This window comes from Stegodyphus dumicola, chromosome 10 (assembly GCF_044657685.1).
Source record: "Stegodyphus dumicola isolate Sdum_Otavi_A_Nest chromosome 10, ASM4465768v1".
Taxonomy (NCBI): domain Eukaryota; kingdom Metazoa; phylum Arthropoda; class Arachnida; order Araneae; family Eresidae; genus Stegodyphus; species Stegodyphus dumicola.
In genome coordinates, this window is record NC_140777.1 from 75,655,337 (window position 1) to 75,674,533 (window position 19,197).

The 19,197-nt window shown below is 33.7% G+C and overlaps 1 protein-coding gene across 1 annotated transcript in view; it reads right to left on the minus strand.

Moving 5' to 3' along the window:
* Positions 1-596: 596 nt before the first annotated feature.
* Positions 597-19,197, minus strand: part of LOC118181369 (kinesin-like protein KIF28) — an 89,110-nt gene continuing 70,509 nt past the window's right edge. The window contains exons 21-24 of the mRNA XM_085825082.1: positions 16,973-17,143; positions 16,251-16,331; positions 9,873-10,008; positions 597-5,271 (exon numbers count right to left, since the gene is read on the minus strand). Coding sequence (XP_085681208.1) covers positions 5,033-5,271; positions 9,873-10,008; positions 16,251-16,331; positions 16,973-17,143 — 627 coding nt within the window. The 3' untranslated portion in view covers positions 597-5,032. The remainder of the gene's footprint in view (positions 5,272-9,872; positions 10,009-16,250; positions 16,332-16,972; positions 17,144-19,197) is intronic.

The following is a 19,197-nucleotide window of genomic DNA, read 5'->3' on the forward strand; positions in this document are numbered from 1 at the left end:
TAGTTACCTTATAAACGTAGTTACCTTAGTTAAACTTTAACCCAACAAATTGGGAATGAGTCAGGTTTCGATCATAAATGCAACCCCCCGAAGCATCCGATTCCCTGAGGATGGATGCTGCCTTTAAGACAACTTCTAAAATAAACTAGCTGGTATTTAGAATAAGAAATTAGCTGAAACTCAGAATAAAACATGAAAAGTCTCATCTGCTAATCAGAAACCGGTTTCGAGAGTCAATTTATAGTTATATTGTAGGTCTGTTCAGGGAGGTGCCAGAGTATATTGCGCAATTGGCGCGACTGCACCGGAGAATTTAGAGTGGCAAAATGTTTAGAATTCAGCTAATAACGACTGAAGAATTTTGGATTTCTGAAGCTTGCCCCGCGCGGCAAAAATCCTAACGCCAATCTTGGATATGCTATTCATGGGCTTTCAGCCGAAAGTTTATGCATTTTTCCCAGTGCTTATCGATAGTACATAACATTGTATTTACCAGTGCTTATCGATGCATCATTATCCTGTGATGATGAGGCATACTAACAAAAATGTTGAAATTTTTTAATCACGAGGCTGGAAAACGTATGACAAAATACATTTATTTCAGAAAATATATTCTTTTAAAAGTACATCGATTGTACAGTCACAATTTGTTTCATGAAAATTAAAACTTTTTAATCATTTCAATTCACATAAAATATCCTTTGATGAAAAATTTATTTTTATTATATTTTCCTAAGTAAGAACATACATGAAGAAACAGTATACGTTGTGCGTTTAATGAATTATTTCAGTTCAGTGCAACTGAAAACGTTAATGGCAAGGTGGTCAGTAGATATGTTTTATAAACTGACGGACCTTGATATTCTTTTAAGCAAGTCTAAGATATAAAAGGATGTGTGAAGATGACTGCAGCTTTTGTTTCCTTCAATACTGGTTCTTTCAATACATAATCTTTATATATCTCAGATTCACTATGAAAATTTGATTAGTTTATTTAATTCAGAGAGAAGAGCTTAGGCGAGTGGTCGGCAAACAGCAGCTCTTTAGCCACTTGAGTGAGGATTTGCCACTAATCGATTTTGACAATTTGCGGACAAGAAGTCGAATAGACCTAGCGCAGGCGGGAGGAGTGTATATATTGCGGAGGAGATACACGCGACTAACGCACGAACTGAAGGAGAATTAGCCAGACACAACTAGTGCATCAGAATATTCAATGGTCAATGGCTGCCTTGCTGAAATGTCTCACTGCAGCGAGAAGAGTACATACTCGGAGCATTTAGCTACTTGCATCTTTCAGCCATCACATCCAGGTATTATTGGCAACAATTTACTAAGCTGTTATAACTTTGTGTTCTGCTTTTTTTTTTTTTTTTTTTTTTTTTTTTTTTTTTTTTTTTTGCTGAAGCATGTTTTGGGGTGCCACCAAGTTTGATATGGTTACAAAGAAGAAGCAGAGAAAAACATAAGACGAAAACTCTGAATTTAAGGGGTATCAGAAACTCCTATACCATCAATGTTAAAAAGGCCATTTTCGATGTACCTTTTCTCAAAATCTGCTGTAGATACAAGCTTGAATTTTTTTTCTGTAATTAAAGTATACCTATCTGATTATACTGAAATGAGCTTTTGAAGCATTTTGAATTTTAGAGTAAATTACAGAATATTTTGTTAGGCATAGTAAAATTTAGCACTTTTCTCACACAAAAAAATAAAAATTTTTTTTTTTCTAAATTTATTACAAAAAGCTCATTTCAGTAAATATTAGGGAACCTAATAAATAAGCCATAAAAAGTTTAGATACCTGTGAGAAGTAGTTCCTGAGAAAAGGTACATCGAGTATAAAAAAATCACGTTTGGAGAAAAACGCGTTTTTATCTAAAAATCCTCATTGATCAAAGCAGTAGATGACAAATTAAAACTAGATTTTTTTACAGTTCTAATTTTCATACAGATTAAAGAATGATATTTTTAGAAAGATAAAAGTATAGAAAATTTGAAAATGCAAAAATCCGAAATCACAATTTTTTGAAGATTTTGGGGTTGCAACACCCCTTAAAGTAGAGTGGAAAGAATGAATCGTTCGCGATTATTCAAAACTCAGATAGCCTCCTGATGTGTTTTATTTGTCATGAAAAATTTGTTCATAACAAGAAATCAAATTTGTAGAGACACATTACAAGAAAATTTAGTAGCAAAAATCCCTAGAAATCAGTCGAGGAACATCGAAAGAGTCAAAAATGAAATTCTGCATTTAAATATTAGGAGAAATTTTCCAAAAATGTTAACATTAGAAACTATTATTAGTCAAGAAACTGCTAGGAGAGGCAAACCATATCAAAAGCAGTGAATATATCATGAATGCACATGAATGCACAGAACAGTGAATATATCAAAAGGTGTTTCATAAAGGCATGCGAAGAGGTCTTCCGAAATTTCAAGAAGAAAGCAGAAAAAAAAAAAAAAAAAAAAAAAAAAAAAAAAAAAAATAGTTAGCATTGTCGATAATCACCACTGATAAAAGTGAAAAAGAAAAGTCAAGATCTCTTCTAATATAATCAAAAAGCAAATCGAAGATCTTAACTTGTTTTCAGCTTTTACCAGTACTTTTGGCGAATCTTGTGAAATTAAGTCACTTTGTCTTCGATTTATTTCGTCTTCTGGCCCTAAAGAAGAAATTAGGTTATATTATTCTAGGGATTATTGCTACTGAAAGATCAAACTCGTAGCGATGATATTGTAAACAATAACACTGAATGCATGAAGAAACACCATATTCCACTCAATAAAATTATTTGAATTTAAACAGATAGGCAAAATGTATGACCGGAGAGAGAAAAAGTTTTCTTTCAATTTTGAAGGAAAAACATTAATCACGAAATATTTCTTTATCATTGTATCATTCATCATAAAGTGCTTTCTCCGCAGAAATTTCCAAAAGAAATTTGCTGTCCTTTACAAGAATTCAAGAAGTCAGATAGAGGAAAGCGGCGTTAGCCTTTGCCGACCTCTAAGTGTTGACGTAACAGAATTGAATTTCTTTCCCTTTAATATTGACATTGGCGCTTTTGAAATGCAGTTACTGGCGTCAAAAAACAAAGAATTATGGAGCTTTAAATTTGAACTCCTTAATGCTGATATGGAAAAATTAGGGAAAAAATGTGATCTCAGTTCACAGCAAAAGTGCTCTACTTTGAAGGACTTGGTGAAGGAAGACATGACAGTTTTCAACACCTAGAATAGTAACCCTGACTCATATGATCAATTAAAGAAACTAACATTTGCTATTCTTTCACTCTATGTCTCTACATATTCATGCGAACAATACTTTTCGAGCATGAGCACTTTCAAATTGATAAGTCGTCTTATTAAACATAACTTGGAATTCTGCCTGAATTTAAAAACAACGACATATAAGGACATACCAACCTGACTTATCGTCTAAGTTTTCCAAGGAACTGACAAGTCATTGTGCACATTAAATGCGCGTTTAGTCATATTTTTATTTTGGATTTGAAAAGAATAGTTGGACTGCTGAACTTTGTCTCTTTTTATTCTAAAGTTTGCCGACCACTGGATAAGATTTGTTAGTAGTATTCATTAGTTTCTTTTTACTTTATTAAATCTTTCAAAAGCAATTAAATATAAAAGTTTCTTACCCAATTTTCTGCTGCGCGGCGACATTTTGATGCGTTGAAGTTGCGTTTTAGTAAAAAATATTATCTCGAGGATGTAACGTTATAACGGGTGACTCTTAAAAAAGCGGGCAAAACTTTACGGGATGATAGAACTCAGCTGTACAAGCAATATTCGTCATAGAATGTCTGGAGGGAACGCAAACGGCACGCCACTATGTGGTATAATAAATGGTATAAAAAGGCCCGGTCTTCCCACCTAACTGCATTTTCTACCGTGGATTGCCGAGAGATTGGCTGGATACACGAGCCACGTAATTTCCAGGGCGATGGATTGGTCGATGTGGTCCCATAGCTTGGCCACCGAGATCACTGTATCTCTCGTGTTTGGACTTTTTTCCTGTGGGGCCATATCAAAGACCAATTTACGAGTGCCCCTTTGAAACCAATATGGATCTAGCCGCCATGATCGCGTTGTTGCCGGCGGTATTAGGGAAATACCTGACGTCTTGGCAAAAGTGCGTCAAGCCCTGTCTTGCAGGTGTGAAGCTTGCATTACAGCTAGATGAAGGTATTTTGAGCAATTTCTTTGAGCGTGTACATCAATTACATTCCTGTTAATAAAAGCTTTCCTGAAGTAAATCCTATCATTATTGTATTAATTCTTTAAATGTAACAGTGAAAAACTACCATTTATCGTCTCACCGCTTGCGTTCCGACCATGCATTCTATGACGAATATTTCTCATATAACTGCGTTCTATCACCCTGTATAGAGCGCTTAAAACTAGCTATATTCAATTACATCCATAAAACAACACGGTAAGTATGTGTAACAAGGAATTACTCTTTCTAATAAAAAAAAAATATGAATTAGGTAATTAAAAAAATACTGAGAACGTGAACCACTTTCTTCACAAATAAGAATTCAGTTTTCTTTTGTTATTAAATGAGATACAAAATGAGTATTGATTTTAAATTCACGTACTCCCACCATTCCATTTTCAAAAAACGGATAATTTTAGGGAGAAAATGTTTGCACTGATTTGAAAAATGAAAATTACCGGTTTTCAGACCTAATGATGAATGAAAACATGTGTACTAATACTCGTTGCTGTCTGGTCAACCTCAGTTGCATTACTGCTACTGTTTCTTCAGGCAGATCTGACATTCTTCTCATTTCATTTCTATTTATAAGTCCTAGAAATTGACATCATAACGTTTGTTTAAAGTTTGTTTTAGACTGAAATAATTGTAAAACATTTGGCAGGACTTATTTACGAAACTTTCTTCTCTACATATTTGATTCTCCCAAATCTGCGTTGAATCATTCTGCAATTTCCAACAGTTTTAGATGACAATCAAATACTTTATGATAGGTTACAAGAAGAATTCAGTTTACAAAATGCAGCACATAGTAGAACCTTTGTAAGAATTATTATCATCATCTTCATCTGAGTCATCCCTTCGTCTACGCCTTTGACGTCGTCGTCTTCTTTTACCATCATCATCCTCGTCATCATCATCATCTTCTTCATCCTCCTCTTCCTCTTCGTCTTCCTCCTCTTCTTCCGATTCGTCTGCTTCCTCTATTTCTTCATCCGCTCTGCTCTGCGGTGTTCTAGGTAACTGGCTACCTAAAATATCAATAAATAATAACAGGCTTCAGAAGTCAAACAACAAAAATCAGCGTTATATTTACAAAATTTTCACAGGACTAGTTTCGATGAATTTACCGAACCACCATCTTCAGCTGCAAAACCGCAAATGAACCAGATAGGAAATAATGATTAGATAAGATAAGAAAGCCTGGACAAGAATAAGCAAGTGGCGCCATCTGTTGGTGAAACGGACTTGTTGTTCATAGTGAGTATTATACAAGTGAAGAACAAACATTGAAAACATATTGTAGAATTTTAGATAACCACTGAAAACCTAAGTGCTTAGGCAATTTCTCAAATGATTTTAGTATTACGTGCTTTGCTACACATTTTGCAAAGCATTACCTACATGCCATGAAAAGAAAATAGCTACCATTGATAAATTTTTATAGATTGCTACAAAATCGAAATAACCCAGGCTCCTATGCGGCAGTAGTATTAGAAAAGTATGATTGTTTAGATTTAAATATTAAAATTATACTTAGGAAATTTTATATTTGTTTAAAGTGTTCTAAAACTTGTAAGATAGGACTGATTGAAAAATTAGATATTTTATGGGAGTTTATGGCTCCAGTAACTTTATAACAAACGTTTTAATATGGCTAAAAGACATGAATGTAGTAATCTTTAATTGGATTCCAAAGATAAGAGCATTTGACGTATGTATAGATGATGTGTAACATAACTCTTTCACACAGAAAGAATCAAAATAAAAAATGATCTTATGCTGCAACTTTATTAAATTATTTGGCATGATGATGATTCTTGATTATACACTGGGGAGGTGTAGAAAAGGTAATGAGATTAATTTTTATAAATTTTTATTCAATTAAAATTACAATCTCACATTGTCCCCTTCAAAATAATCATCTTGTGAAGCCACTCAGTGTTGAAGATAATTTTTACAGTCTTCATAGCAGTGCTGGAACTCATATGCTGATATTGCATTTATCTGGTCAGTTACGGCTGTACCTATGTCCCAAATTGACTTGCTTTGAAGAGTCATTTTCAATCTACAGAATAGAAAAAAAAAGGTCACTTAGACTCGCGCCAGGGGGCTTAAGGGGAGGAATAGTCACAGGGCTGTTTTTACTTGTCAAAAGCTCATTAATTGAAAATGCAGTATAACAAGATACATTATCACAATGCAACACCCGATGGGTCTTGATTCTTGGTATCAGACGCATAACCCTTTTTCGTCTCAAGAACTTTTCAGTGAAATGTATTGATTCTGTATTTTATCAGAAGGCACATACTCATCGTAGATGATCCCTGGCCATCGAAATAACAAATCGGCATGCGTTACCTTCGACTTGCCCACTCCTGCTTTTTTCGGTTCTGGTTAGTTTGAAGTGTGTCATTCCTGTCTTCGGCGCTTTATTTCTAAGTCGTATTCGAACACCCAAGACTTGTTAACAGTAACGACACGTTCAGGAAAATGAGGATCATTTTTAACCAGTTTAAAAAAATCAAGGTAATGGCTCCTCCTCTAGTTAATTTTCTTTGTGACATGGTTTTTCAGGACAATTAACAACTTCCGCACAGATTTTCCTCATCTCCCAAATGCAGGGGGAAATAATTTCATTTTGTGCATTTTTACCAAAATAAAATTTTGGAATAATTTTTTGAATCCACTCACTTCTTAGTATGTCATCTTCGAACGTGTTATTGTAAAGCTTCAGGATAATCGACGTATTAAGACCTGGTCAGTGCCAAGGTGTGACCTTAAGGCTATAGACGAACACTTGTATTCTGAGTAGTTTTCCTCGTTCAAATTTCGTAATATATTTTTAAGAAAGAGATTTAAAAACAAATTCATCAAAAAACCAAAGAATAAGACCTAAATGTTAATCTATGATCCATAATGTTCGTTTCCTCTTCTTGCCTTTTAAACAACCTTTGATTTATTCTTCACTTACTTTGATAACAAAATGTATTTTCTCTTAAAATATTTGAAACGTGTTTGTAAACAGCTTGGTAATTAAAAGGAATAAATCTTTCTGTATATGATTAATTTCATGAAAAGTTCGTATAAGAATATGACGTGTATTTGAAGAGTGAAGAAATCTCTAACGTTTTCATAATGATTCATAAAATGTGAAAAGAATTGTTTAATTTCTCAACGTCCATATGATTCAAACAGTGAGAAAACCACGGCTACTACCGCAGCCAAACGGCCAAATTGCTCGCGTCGTGGCCCCGTGGGAGTAAAGCCCAATAGATAAATGACAGTGCTGATAATATGATTTCCTATATAATATAAAAGACGAACTGATTCCAGATACTAAAAATGAAATGAATAACTAAGCAACACTATCGCAAGGCATTTCATTTGCCTGAAAGAAGCCAATACTTCTTGTGACATTACCAGAAAGCTTACGAGAACGGCACAGCATTCCAGTTATATTGTTGCCAGTGAGTCATCGATGGAAAACCGAGCGCCACTAACTTCTTCGATGTTTTCGAAAAAAAGAAAAGCAATAATGGAACGTCAGGAGGGAACACATGTATAAACATTAAGAATCGCTCGCACCCCATTCCGATCTATTATCCATGACTATGGCATTCTCTGAAGATATAAAAATGTCTATCCTTCTATTCTTAAACGATCTGATCAGTCGAGTTAACTAATTGCACAGAGTTCTAAGAAACTGTTCAGTAGCCTGATTAAAGAAATTGTCTTCAGAAGTTCTGCTAGCGCCTGATATGACAACCTGTGGGAAAGAATCCAGTATGGTTAGCACTGGTCGCGAATGGCCAAGGACGTGTACCTGGAGACGTGACCAATGTAGGAGTCTTTACTTTAACGCGGAAATACTGGCAAAATTTGCGCATTAAAATAAATATGTTGAGATCTGTTTTGTACAACAGTAGTATAACTCTTAGTATCCTCCCATTCATTCTGATGGCTGTAGAATATTTATTCTGGGATTCATTGGGCTGGTATTTTTAACAAAGTATTCTCAGGCCCCTTTTTAACAAGACAATAAATGGCCACTAACGACGCAGATCTCTCAGGATTATTTTAATAAAGTTTCACACCATATTAGACTACTGCCTGGTTTACTGACCTTTTCCTCACTAAACATACTTCGAAGATCTGATAATATTATGTTAAGCTCATCTCACAACATCAATTAATTGATTAATTTAGAAGTTAAAAAGCAAAAATCAGCATTATATTTGAAAATTTTCCAGGACTAGTTTCGATGGTTTTTTTCCTGGATTGAACCTAAATTGACTAGGACCGATGGAACATAGGTCCAAATGAACCGATGGTACCTAGGTCAGTTGAGGGTCGATGGAACCTAAATTCGACAGGAGAACGTCTAATATTTTATAGCTCAGGACACTATCCATGAATTAAATGCTTCCGTTCAGGGAATAATAACCACAGATATCTTATCCAGAAATGGCAATAAAAAGTATTATTTTCTTCTAACTTTGTAACTGTTCGTATACAAACAAAACAGCTATGGAGTTTAAAAAAATTTATAATGGGCCAGCCTGCGCGAATAGTTTTCATGAATACCCTTCCAAGTGAGTCAACTATTTGTTGTATGCAAAGCCGTCCAGCTAGTTTCCGGCCAAAGATAGACCGTGATGACTGCTTTTGTACGGAAAGTTGTTTTCTCTTGTCAGTTTGGCTATATGCAACAGTACTTCAACTCCTTAGTTTATTATGAATAAAATTAGTAAACACGAAGTAAACAGTTTTAAGGGGGCGCATACACCTTAAAATCCTTATGATCTTCGAATATGGACTGTTGCAAGAATTGGGATGTTTATTTATTTTAAAAGCAATTACTTCCAACCTTTCACAGCTGACTATATAATGTAGCTGCTTTGGGAACTAGTAACCAGAAAGTTTGTGTTGATACAAATATTTTTATAATTTAATCTGCTTTGTGACAAAATTTTTTATGCGTTCACGTTATGTTTCTACCTTACACGCATGATATTTTAAAAATGGCTAATGATACATACTTGAAATTTAATGGAATTCCTTATATGGGCATTGTCTTCTAACTGAACCAAAAATCTGATGGATATTTTAATATTAAAAAATTTTATGCACGGAAACATTACAGAATGTTTTAATAAAATAAGTTTTATAAACTCAACTCCAAATAAAATAAAAATTTAATATGAAATTCTTAGGTCTTTTGGTTCATAGTAGTTTTCAAATATTATAAAATATATATATTAAATATGGAATTAAATTATGCAGCAAAATATTTTAAACTGTGCGCACAAGGTGGAAACATGACGTGAACTCATAAAAATGTTGTCACAAAGTACATTAAATTATAAAAATATTTGTGGCAACACAAAATTTCTGGTTACTAGTTCCGAAAGCAGCCATATTATGCAGTCGGCTGTAAAACGTTGGAAGTAATTGCTTTTAAAATAAATAAGTTATCCCAATTCTTGCAACAGTCACATATTCGAATATTTTAAGGGTTTTAAGGTGTATGAGTTCCCTTAATTTCAGAATGATGTTTAATTTTTACAACCCACTGAATTAGTTTAAGTGTCATATAACTAATATACTATACTGTACAAAACTGCCTTACCTTTTGGTAAAATTTTATTGAATACTTTTGCAGCTGCTTGATTGGAAGATGCAAGAAGTAATTCTTTTACTATTGGAAGAGGTAACTCTTTCATCTTTTGCTTTTCAGCTATGTCAACAAGATGTCCTATATTTTCCTGAAATGTCCAAAAAAATCTAGATTAGTAATTTAATATTTCATCATTGATAATAAATGAACCATCACTGTTTGGATCATTAAAGTAACAACAAATGGCATTTTATAAGATTAATAAATTATGATACGCTCAAAGAAATTAACATTTTTGGAAATATTAATTATCTTACATCTGTAGTCTATATTATGCGCAATAACTTCCTTGCAAAATGCCACCATAACTAGAATAGGTAATACATATTCTAACAAGATGCTCGAAAAAAGAGAGCTTTCAAGACTCAGCCTCTTAATATATTTTTTTTGACAAATTGACATTTTTATTAATGATTTATTCTCGATTTGCTGTATATCTACCAACATTTTGATGTTGCAATTCCTTGGATGCCTCTTTAATTCACAACTAACTTTCACACAGATACAAAATTCACTTAGAATGATTTCCCAGGGGTGCAGCAAATTACTCAAACAAAACTGGCTAAAAGCACCACAATTATTTTTAGATGTTACAAAATCTGGCATACTACCAATACAACGCCTCAAGAATGGCGAAATTTTCAAATCGCAAATAATACTCAATGAAATGTTAAGATATGTTACTGGCATAATTTTAAAAGTATTGTAATTCAAATTTAAGGATAGAATAAAATAGAATATTCAAATGATAAATAGAAGTGTTTGATGTTCCTAAGCAACTCGTAGGCTAGAGAAGGTGAAGTACGGCCAAGTATTCTTTCAACTTTATGAAGTAGATTATTTAACCTAAGTAAAGTATACAAGCGTAATATTCTAAGTGTTATCATTAAGGTAATTGCGATGTTATAAAAAATGCGATGACAACAAATTTAGAAGGGTGAGAATGTTTAACTTAAATTGAGTAACTTAAAGTTTTTTTATTCAGACTTGGTGCATTCCGAAATGTCATAATAATTCTGCGAAGTTAAAACATATTAACAAATTATCTCTTATTTTGATATAAATTTCAGATTTCAGATTCTTAGATTACTAGTAGTAAATCTCATCACAATACGTACCAAATAATTTTACTGATTAGTTTTATTTATTACATTCAAACATTTCATACTGTTGCGTTTTTCTTTTCTTCTGACTCCAGTTGTTACGTTATTTTCTTCCGTTATTTTCGTAGATTTGGAGTGAATAACGACGACACTTGATGAAGTATCGAAACACACTTTATTTAGCCAATATCAATCAGATAGCTCCAAAAATCACTTTTACAGTCGTCGAACTGTTATAAGCACGATCTGACACGATCAGCGACACAGCTTTCACACTGTCAGGCAATAACGGTGGAGACAGCTTCACTGCAAAGCACCCGAGTACAGCTCCCAACTCTGCTTGGTCGTTCTCGGAACTCCACGTACTCTCGAGACTCTCCACGCGATGCACTCGACGATACACAAGAGTATAGCTCTTGACTCAGCACAGTCTAAGACAAAATTCAACGATGCACTAATTCGCGATGCACTAAAAGACTCTCTCGATGCACTCGACGACCAAGTCGGCGCTAGACTTCGAGACACTCGCTCAGTGACTGACTATCAGCTCGCTAGACGAGGCACAGACACTCTAACTGACTGCGGACCAGCAGGGTTTATTATAGCTTTCGGCTTGTGTTCGAGAACATTCTTGGCTAAACCGGTAAGAATTCGTTCAAGAAGGTTCTCCATCCGTCCATGGTATATCGCCAATTGTCGCCAAATGGGCGATTTCTCGGCAAATGTGGAAATCCTAAAACTGCTTTGCGGTAAAGCCATCTCACCGCGCCTGTACATTTCGTAACAATAAATTATTTTGATCGTATAATGTTACTAATTTGATTTATAGATAGATGAAGTACATGAAAGAAAATTTCATAGTACACTTGTTGAGTATAGGAAATATGTAGGGATTTTAACATCCATTACTTTGAAAATAAGTAAGTAGGAATCTTTTTGCTTATTTTATAAGAAACACTTTTAGACAAATTTCTCACATTTGTGTAGCTGAAGCCTCTAAAATTGAAGGAACAACATGTTACACGTACCAGCAAAGAAATCTGATGATGTTAGCCGCCTATCTAATTTATCAAGTCTTTCACATTCTCAGACATTAAACTGTTACATGTAGTAGACGACAGATGAATTTTGCGAGAAAAAAATTATCTTTTTTCTTACCGATTCAATCCCTTTTGCTAGCTGAAAAAGCAGAAACCTTTTCCAGTGATAAGAAGAAAGTAGTTCGGCTACATCATCGTACGCACAAACGGCAGTTCGGAATGGAAGGAAGACTCCTTTAAAGTGCACAAACCACTTTGGGTCCTTTCCTTATGTAGACTATTTTTTGTAGGAAGTGCAATGTAGTCTGGCTTAACCTTTTAACTGTCATGCCCGAGATAATCTCGGGCACAGCACTGGTGTTCGAAAATGTCACGCCCGAGTATTACTCGGGGTAATTTTTTTTTGAGTGCATCGTATTGTTATACCCGAATACATATCGGGAGATGTTTATTTCGGCTTCATTTCTTTGTCAAACCCGACTGTATCTCGGGAAAAGTTAATGTGCGCTCAATTCAATAGATGACAGCACTTTACTGAAGATTTCAAAGGTTAGAGGTTATAAGTTCTTTGGTTCAAAGTGCACGGGATCTTTTTGTTGTAAAATGGCGTCCACTTCTTTGAAACGTTATATAGATGATTTAGATTCTTCAACCAAAGATGAAGGATGTGTGTATGATGAGCAGTATTCATGTTACTTCCATGGTCAGCCTCAAAAATAAAAAAATGAAGATATACTCAAGCCGAAGATTGTTTCGGACTACAGTCTAACTATGGGTGGTGTAGATCGCTGTGATCAGGAAATATGCTTCCATCCAACAATCCGAAAACGTCAGACAAAATATTATAAAAAGATATTTTTACATTTACTAGACAAAGTACTTTGGAACTCATATTTACTCTATAAAAACGTAATTGAGAAACGTATTACATTTTTAGAATTTCGAATCCAAGTTGTAGAAGAGCTTTTACATAAATATGATGATGCAGCTTCTGGACAAAAGAATATTGGCAGACCACCTACAATAGATAACCCTGCCCGTCTTACTGAACGACATTTTATTTCCTATACTCCTCCTACTCCTGTGAAACGTGAGCCTACAGGACAGTGCAAAGTGTGTTGTTCGAAAAAGGATAAAAATGGGAAAAAGATAAGGAAGGAAACACGATTCTGGTGTAGTGATTGTGGAGTTGGTTTGTGCTTGGAAAAGTGTTTCAAGTTGTATCACACAAGACTGAATTACTGAACTACTAATAGGTATTCACTTTTATTTATTTTTTTCATTTATTTATTTTTTAGAAAATAATTAATTTTTTTTCATTTTTAGAAAACAATGCTTCACTAGAAGCGAACTTTACAGCTGCCATGTTGAGTGGCAGTCGCCTCAAGCAAATACGCAGTGGCTACAAAACTTTAAAAATTTTACCCATGTACTTCAAAATATCAATTTTTAACTACTTAAGTATATTTTATTTTGTACTAAACATTTGATATTTGCAATAAAAAAATTTGACAATTTGTGTACCCAAATCATCAAAATAACTCGATAGTTAAAGGGTTAAATCTGAAAATATTTCCTCCAGATCTCACAATAATTTGAAAAAGAAACCTAACACTTATTGACATACTAGGATCCATTCCAGTTCGACCGAGAGCGTTAAAGGAAAGGGAATTTCTTGATTTCACACCTATCTTGTCCTAACAGTAAGTTCTTGAGAGAATTTTCTTACTAACAAATTTTAAGCTAGCTGCCTATTCTGCAAAGTTTCTAAAATTATGAACATCTATGCTTTTCCCGAAATTTGAACCGAGTTCAGTGGTGCGTGCAGCTTCCACTAATGCTCATACCTCCTACAGCGGCTCCAGTTTTATGAATAATGTAACTTTATGCAGTTTTTGAATTATTCGATTTACTTTTTTTTACTTTTACACTGCTAAGGAGGACTACTGACCGGGAACAAGCCCTTACAGTAGGATGTCCGCTCTGCAGACATTTATTAAGTCTAAATTAAAAAAAAAAAAAAAAAAAAAAAAAAAAAAAAAGATTACAGAGTTACATCTAGATAGGGAATACAAAGGACTACCTTGAATACATATGACATTCCTGATAGCATATATTAAAAAAAATACTTAGAAGTACAAAGCTGCATTGATACAAAACTGGTAAAGGTAAAACAAAAACAGTAAAATTTAAGACTAACAATGGAATTTCAAGCCTGCAGTTATACATCACACTGACTTACTATTATACACTTACTATAATTCTGCACATTACTAATGAAGAAAACATATTATGCAATATATTACTATAATATTGAACAACACACTAACATAGTAAAACTGATACTACAAATAAAACACACCATATACACTGCTCGTATCAGAAAAGTACACACTGACATAGTAAAGCTGATACTACAAATAAAACACAACATATACACTGCTCGTATCAGAAAAGTAGACAATTCTGTACATGATGCTGTACTGTAACGCTGAAACTAATCAAAAGAACACTAGACAATAACCTTTGGAAACAGTCACAGGGAAATTAGGAATATAATATATTGTAGCAGAGTTAGAATGCGAGTCATTTCAAAACATTAAATCCAGCAAAACATTTCAATACATATTTACAAAGTTCTACAACCAAGAAAGTCTGGTTCAATACTACTACTATACATCACACTTACTTATCATTATACGATTCTAAACTATTACACTCCACATTAATAGAGAAAAAAATATACAAGATACTTAATGGAATACTGTACATACACTGAAATAAAATGGCGAATACTACAAAATAACAATCAATATACAATGTGCTTATCAGAAAGTTGGTTCTGTGGCCACGAATATTTGTTAGAAACTGTTGCATTTTGCACAATACTAGAAACTGTTACAAAACATTTGCACACAATGTTTCATGGTACTAGCCGAGAGCTCTATATATGTATTTACTATTATACCGCAAACTTAATTTGAAAACATAACACAACGCACTTACTGCTTAACAGGTCAATACACTAAGACAATATGTAAATTGAAATACACATAATACAATACAAAAATTAAGTAAACACAATAAAATTTAAAGATTAATAATGAATAGAAGCGACGCTGAAGTACAAATAGACAGACATTGATTGTGGTAATCTGCATCTAGGAGGTAACATGTTCCAGCAAAGTTATTCATGTACTGCACTAAACATGGCTGTCATGCAATATTCGATTTACTGGAACTTTCTAGAAACCTACGAATTTCGCACACGTGTTTAACAGTAAAATTTGTGAATTTTTTTATATTCTAATATAACTTTTTCAGGATAAAGAGGAAAAGAACGGAAATCAATGTAATTTGATACCAAACTATATAGATAAATAAACAATACTTGTCTTGTCGTATTTATACTAAATTTAGAATTTCTTCTATTGTGTTCATATAAATTAGATAAATATATAATTCTAAACTTTTTTCTGATGACATGTATAGGCTGAACCTTTTGTAGAGATTTAGTTCAGTGTGACTAATCAATGAAGGATATAATATGACCAATAATTTAGTAAATGAATTTCTATTATTAAGTAATTCTGTGGGTTCTCCTAGTATTCTATTTTCTGACTTGTGTCGTCGAGGTGGTATCGTGCTTAGGAGAGCCAACTGCGATACTGAAAGGCCTGGGTTCGAGTCCCGGAGAAGACATGCATATGATTGTCTCTTCATAGGAGATAATGGTGGTAGCCTATTAGGTACCTCATAATGAAACGGTCTCCAAGTTCGATTGCCGGAGAAGGCATGGATGTAAATGGCCTGTTCCCTCATAAGAGGTAACGCTGGTGGCCTATTAGGTGCCTCCATAATAAAATGGCCTCCGAGTTCGAGTCCTGGAGAAGGCATGGGTATAAACTGTTTGTTACCTTAGAGGAGGTAACAGTGGTGGCCTATTAGGTGCCTTCATAATAAAATGGCCCTTCTGGTCCTTAGTAGCGGCGAAAGCCTAAAAATGGCTAGTGCTTGCCATTAAAAAAATCTGACTGATTTAAGTTAATTTCTGAAATTCCATATCTCATGTGGAACGATTAATAACATTTTGTTAATTTAAAGTTTATTACAAAGATATGTGAGATGATTTCAGAAATATTAGTCATCGTGATAAGATGTATCATATTAAAAATTGAAATAAATACCAGTCGCTGTTGTTGTCTTTGCTGTTGTTTCTTCATCAGTAAAAGTTCTACAATCATGCTTTGCTTATTAGGATCCACATTCTAGGAAAGAAAAAGACGTACGTAATTAAATACATAAACATTATGAAATATTACATATAATAGCATAGAACAGAAAAATATCTTTGACTTTCTTATTCAGTGGGAGGAAAGATATGTACGAATTGCTATTGTGTAACTTTTCTGGTGGTAGAATTCTTTTATAAATCAGATGAAGATAAGTATCGAGATTGCTTGGAAATTTTGTAATAACTTCATACAATATTTTGCATAATTTTTTATATTTTTCTATTTGTGTACATTTGTGTGCCTTTTTGCTTTGCCGTGCCTTTTCAAAAAAACTTTACTGTCGTCTATTTATTTTCTAAAAATATATTGCATTCTGCTAGATTTGACGATATCGTTTTACTGAAATTTACCTCAATTTTGAAATTATTCGAACCTTTTGTAAACAGCAGGAAAGCAAACGGTAATTTCTTCCATTCGTGCTATTCAGCATACTGTACTGAAATCTTGAAAAAAGCCCTAATATTGCAAAATCATTACTTAAAGAAAGACTGGAAGAAAAAAAGAATACGAATTCTATACCTCGGCACCAAAACTTCTTAAATTTACTTTTGTGTATGTATATAAGAATATTTATTAAATTGAATTCTTATAGAATTATGGAAAGAGATCCTTACCCTCCCATTCATTCGAAATCCATTCATCAGCCTTGAAGTTCTATTGAGGAGATCCTCTTGAATCATTTGCTTTGTACTTTGTCCTTTGGATTTCGCAATTGCTGATTTACGCGGTTTTTGTTTTCCCCAGACTTGAATGACTATGTGGCCATCCTTCAGGTACGACAAAAGCTGTATGTAAAATAGCAAACAATATTAAAATTTTTAAAATTTCATGAACATTGCCTGGTGCCACAATTACGAAAAGAAAGAGATATCAAACCCATGGTTACAGCCGAAAACATCGCGGCAAAAACATCGTGGACGAAAACGTCGCGGAGAAAACAACGCAAGGCGAAAACGTCGTGCTACAAAACATCGTGGGAGAAGCCATCGCAAAGAGAAAACATCGCAGTTCTAAAACATCGTGGTACAAAACACCGTCGTCGAAAATAAAGCGGTTCAAAAACTTCGCAGTTTAAAAACATCGTCGTCGAAAATATCGTGGTAAAAAATAAAGTATCTACAAATCATCGCATGACGATAACATCGCAGACATGCTTTTTTCAGGCATGCTTTAATAAGTGTAAATGGAGATTCCCATAATGATTTGTGAGCGCAAGATGGAAAGAAGGATAATTTTTACTTTCATATTTTTTATTAATTAATAAATTTTTGCTGAGAAAATAAGAAGGAAACTTAAGCATAGAAAATTAATGCAACTTATAGCACTAAATAGAATTTTAAACCGACATAGTTAACTAACAAAGGCCATTAATAAATCGTTTTTATAAAGTTTTTACTGGTAATATTTCAGGAAAAGTATAATCTATAAGTTACATTTAATTTTCTATGCTTAAGTTTCCTTCTTACGTTTTCAGCAAAAATTTATTAGTTAATAAAAAATGTGAAAGTAAAATTTATCCTTCTTTACCCCTTGCGCTCACAAATCATTATGGGAATATCCATTTACAATTATTAAAACCTGAAAAAACCATGTCTGTGATGTTATCGTCACGCGATGATTTGTAGATACTTTATTTTTTACCACGATATTTTCGACGACGATGTTTTTAAACTGCGATGTTTTTGAATCGCTTTATTTTCGACGACGATGTTTTGTGCCACGATGTTTTAGAACTGCAATGTTTTCTCTTTGCGATGTTTTCTCCCACGATGTTTTGTAGCACTACGTTTTCGCCTTGCGTTGTTTTCTCCGCGACGTTTTCGTCCACGATGTTTTTGGCGCGATGTTATCGGCGCACACACAAACCCATACACTGAAGAGGTTACTTTCAGTTTATAACAGTTATTTTAAGTTTAAAACATGCTTTACTGTTTACTGTTTCCCACCTACGATTCACTATCAGAATGAGGTTTTAGTATCGCGTTGTATGCAAATGAAAGGAATATTTAAGGAAGGCTCAGCTTACTTCGAGAGAGAGAGAGAGCTTGAAAGTCTTTAATGGTACGTGTTTACCGTCAGGCTACATCTTTCTTAAATGTACTACGCTTGACCGTATTGTGTTAAATTGCTTAAGTTCACGCCGGGAAATAATGTTATGAATCTTACTTCACGGCACCAATGTTAAATTTACTTCACGTGAGAGGATCGAATAAACAAAAAAAAAAATATACACTTATCTGTTAAGACATCTTGAAGTTCGACCAATGTTATATCTTAAATTCATATTATGTTAAATGTTAAATATGAAACTACTTGCCGTGAAAAGGTTTCTACTTCCTCTTAGGGAGGAAAACTAAACTCTTAAGAATTTGCCAACTAACAAAATTTTAGTGATCGTATAGTGAAACGTGTACAGCATTTTTGCGTTGTGAAAAAAAAATGCATTCCGGGACCGCGCCGTGAGAGGATCGAAAACATAAACATATACAAGATATAAAGGAAAAGTTCATATTAAATATATAAAGAAAACATACTGTAATAGTTTTCCAGATTAAATATCAGTTTATTCAATTACATCACAATATGAAAAATCTTAACCTAATCTGAGAGAGTCTTTTCATTTAAATTCATAAAAAAAAACTTAAGGTTTGTCTGGTAATTTAAAAGAAAGGAAAGGGAAACAATTTAAGGCCTGAGAGTTAAATTTTAGATTCGACGTTGTTTTTACTGCTAAGGACGTTTTTGAAAAAACTTGCCTAAAGTTCAAACACACCAAAAAAAAAAAAAAAATAAAACTTATCTTGAGTGGACATCTTGTATCTTAATAAGCGTTGACGTC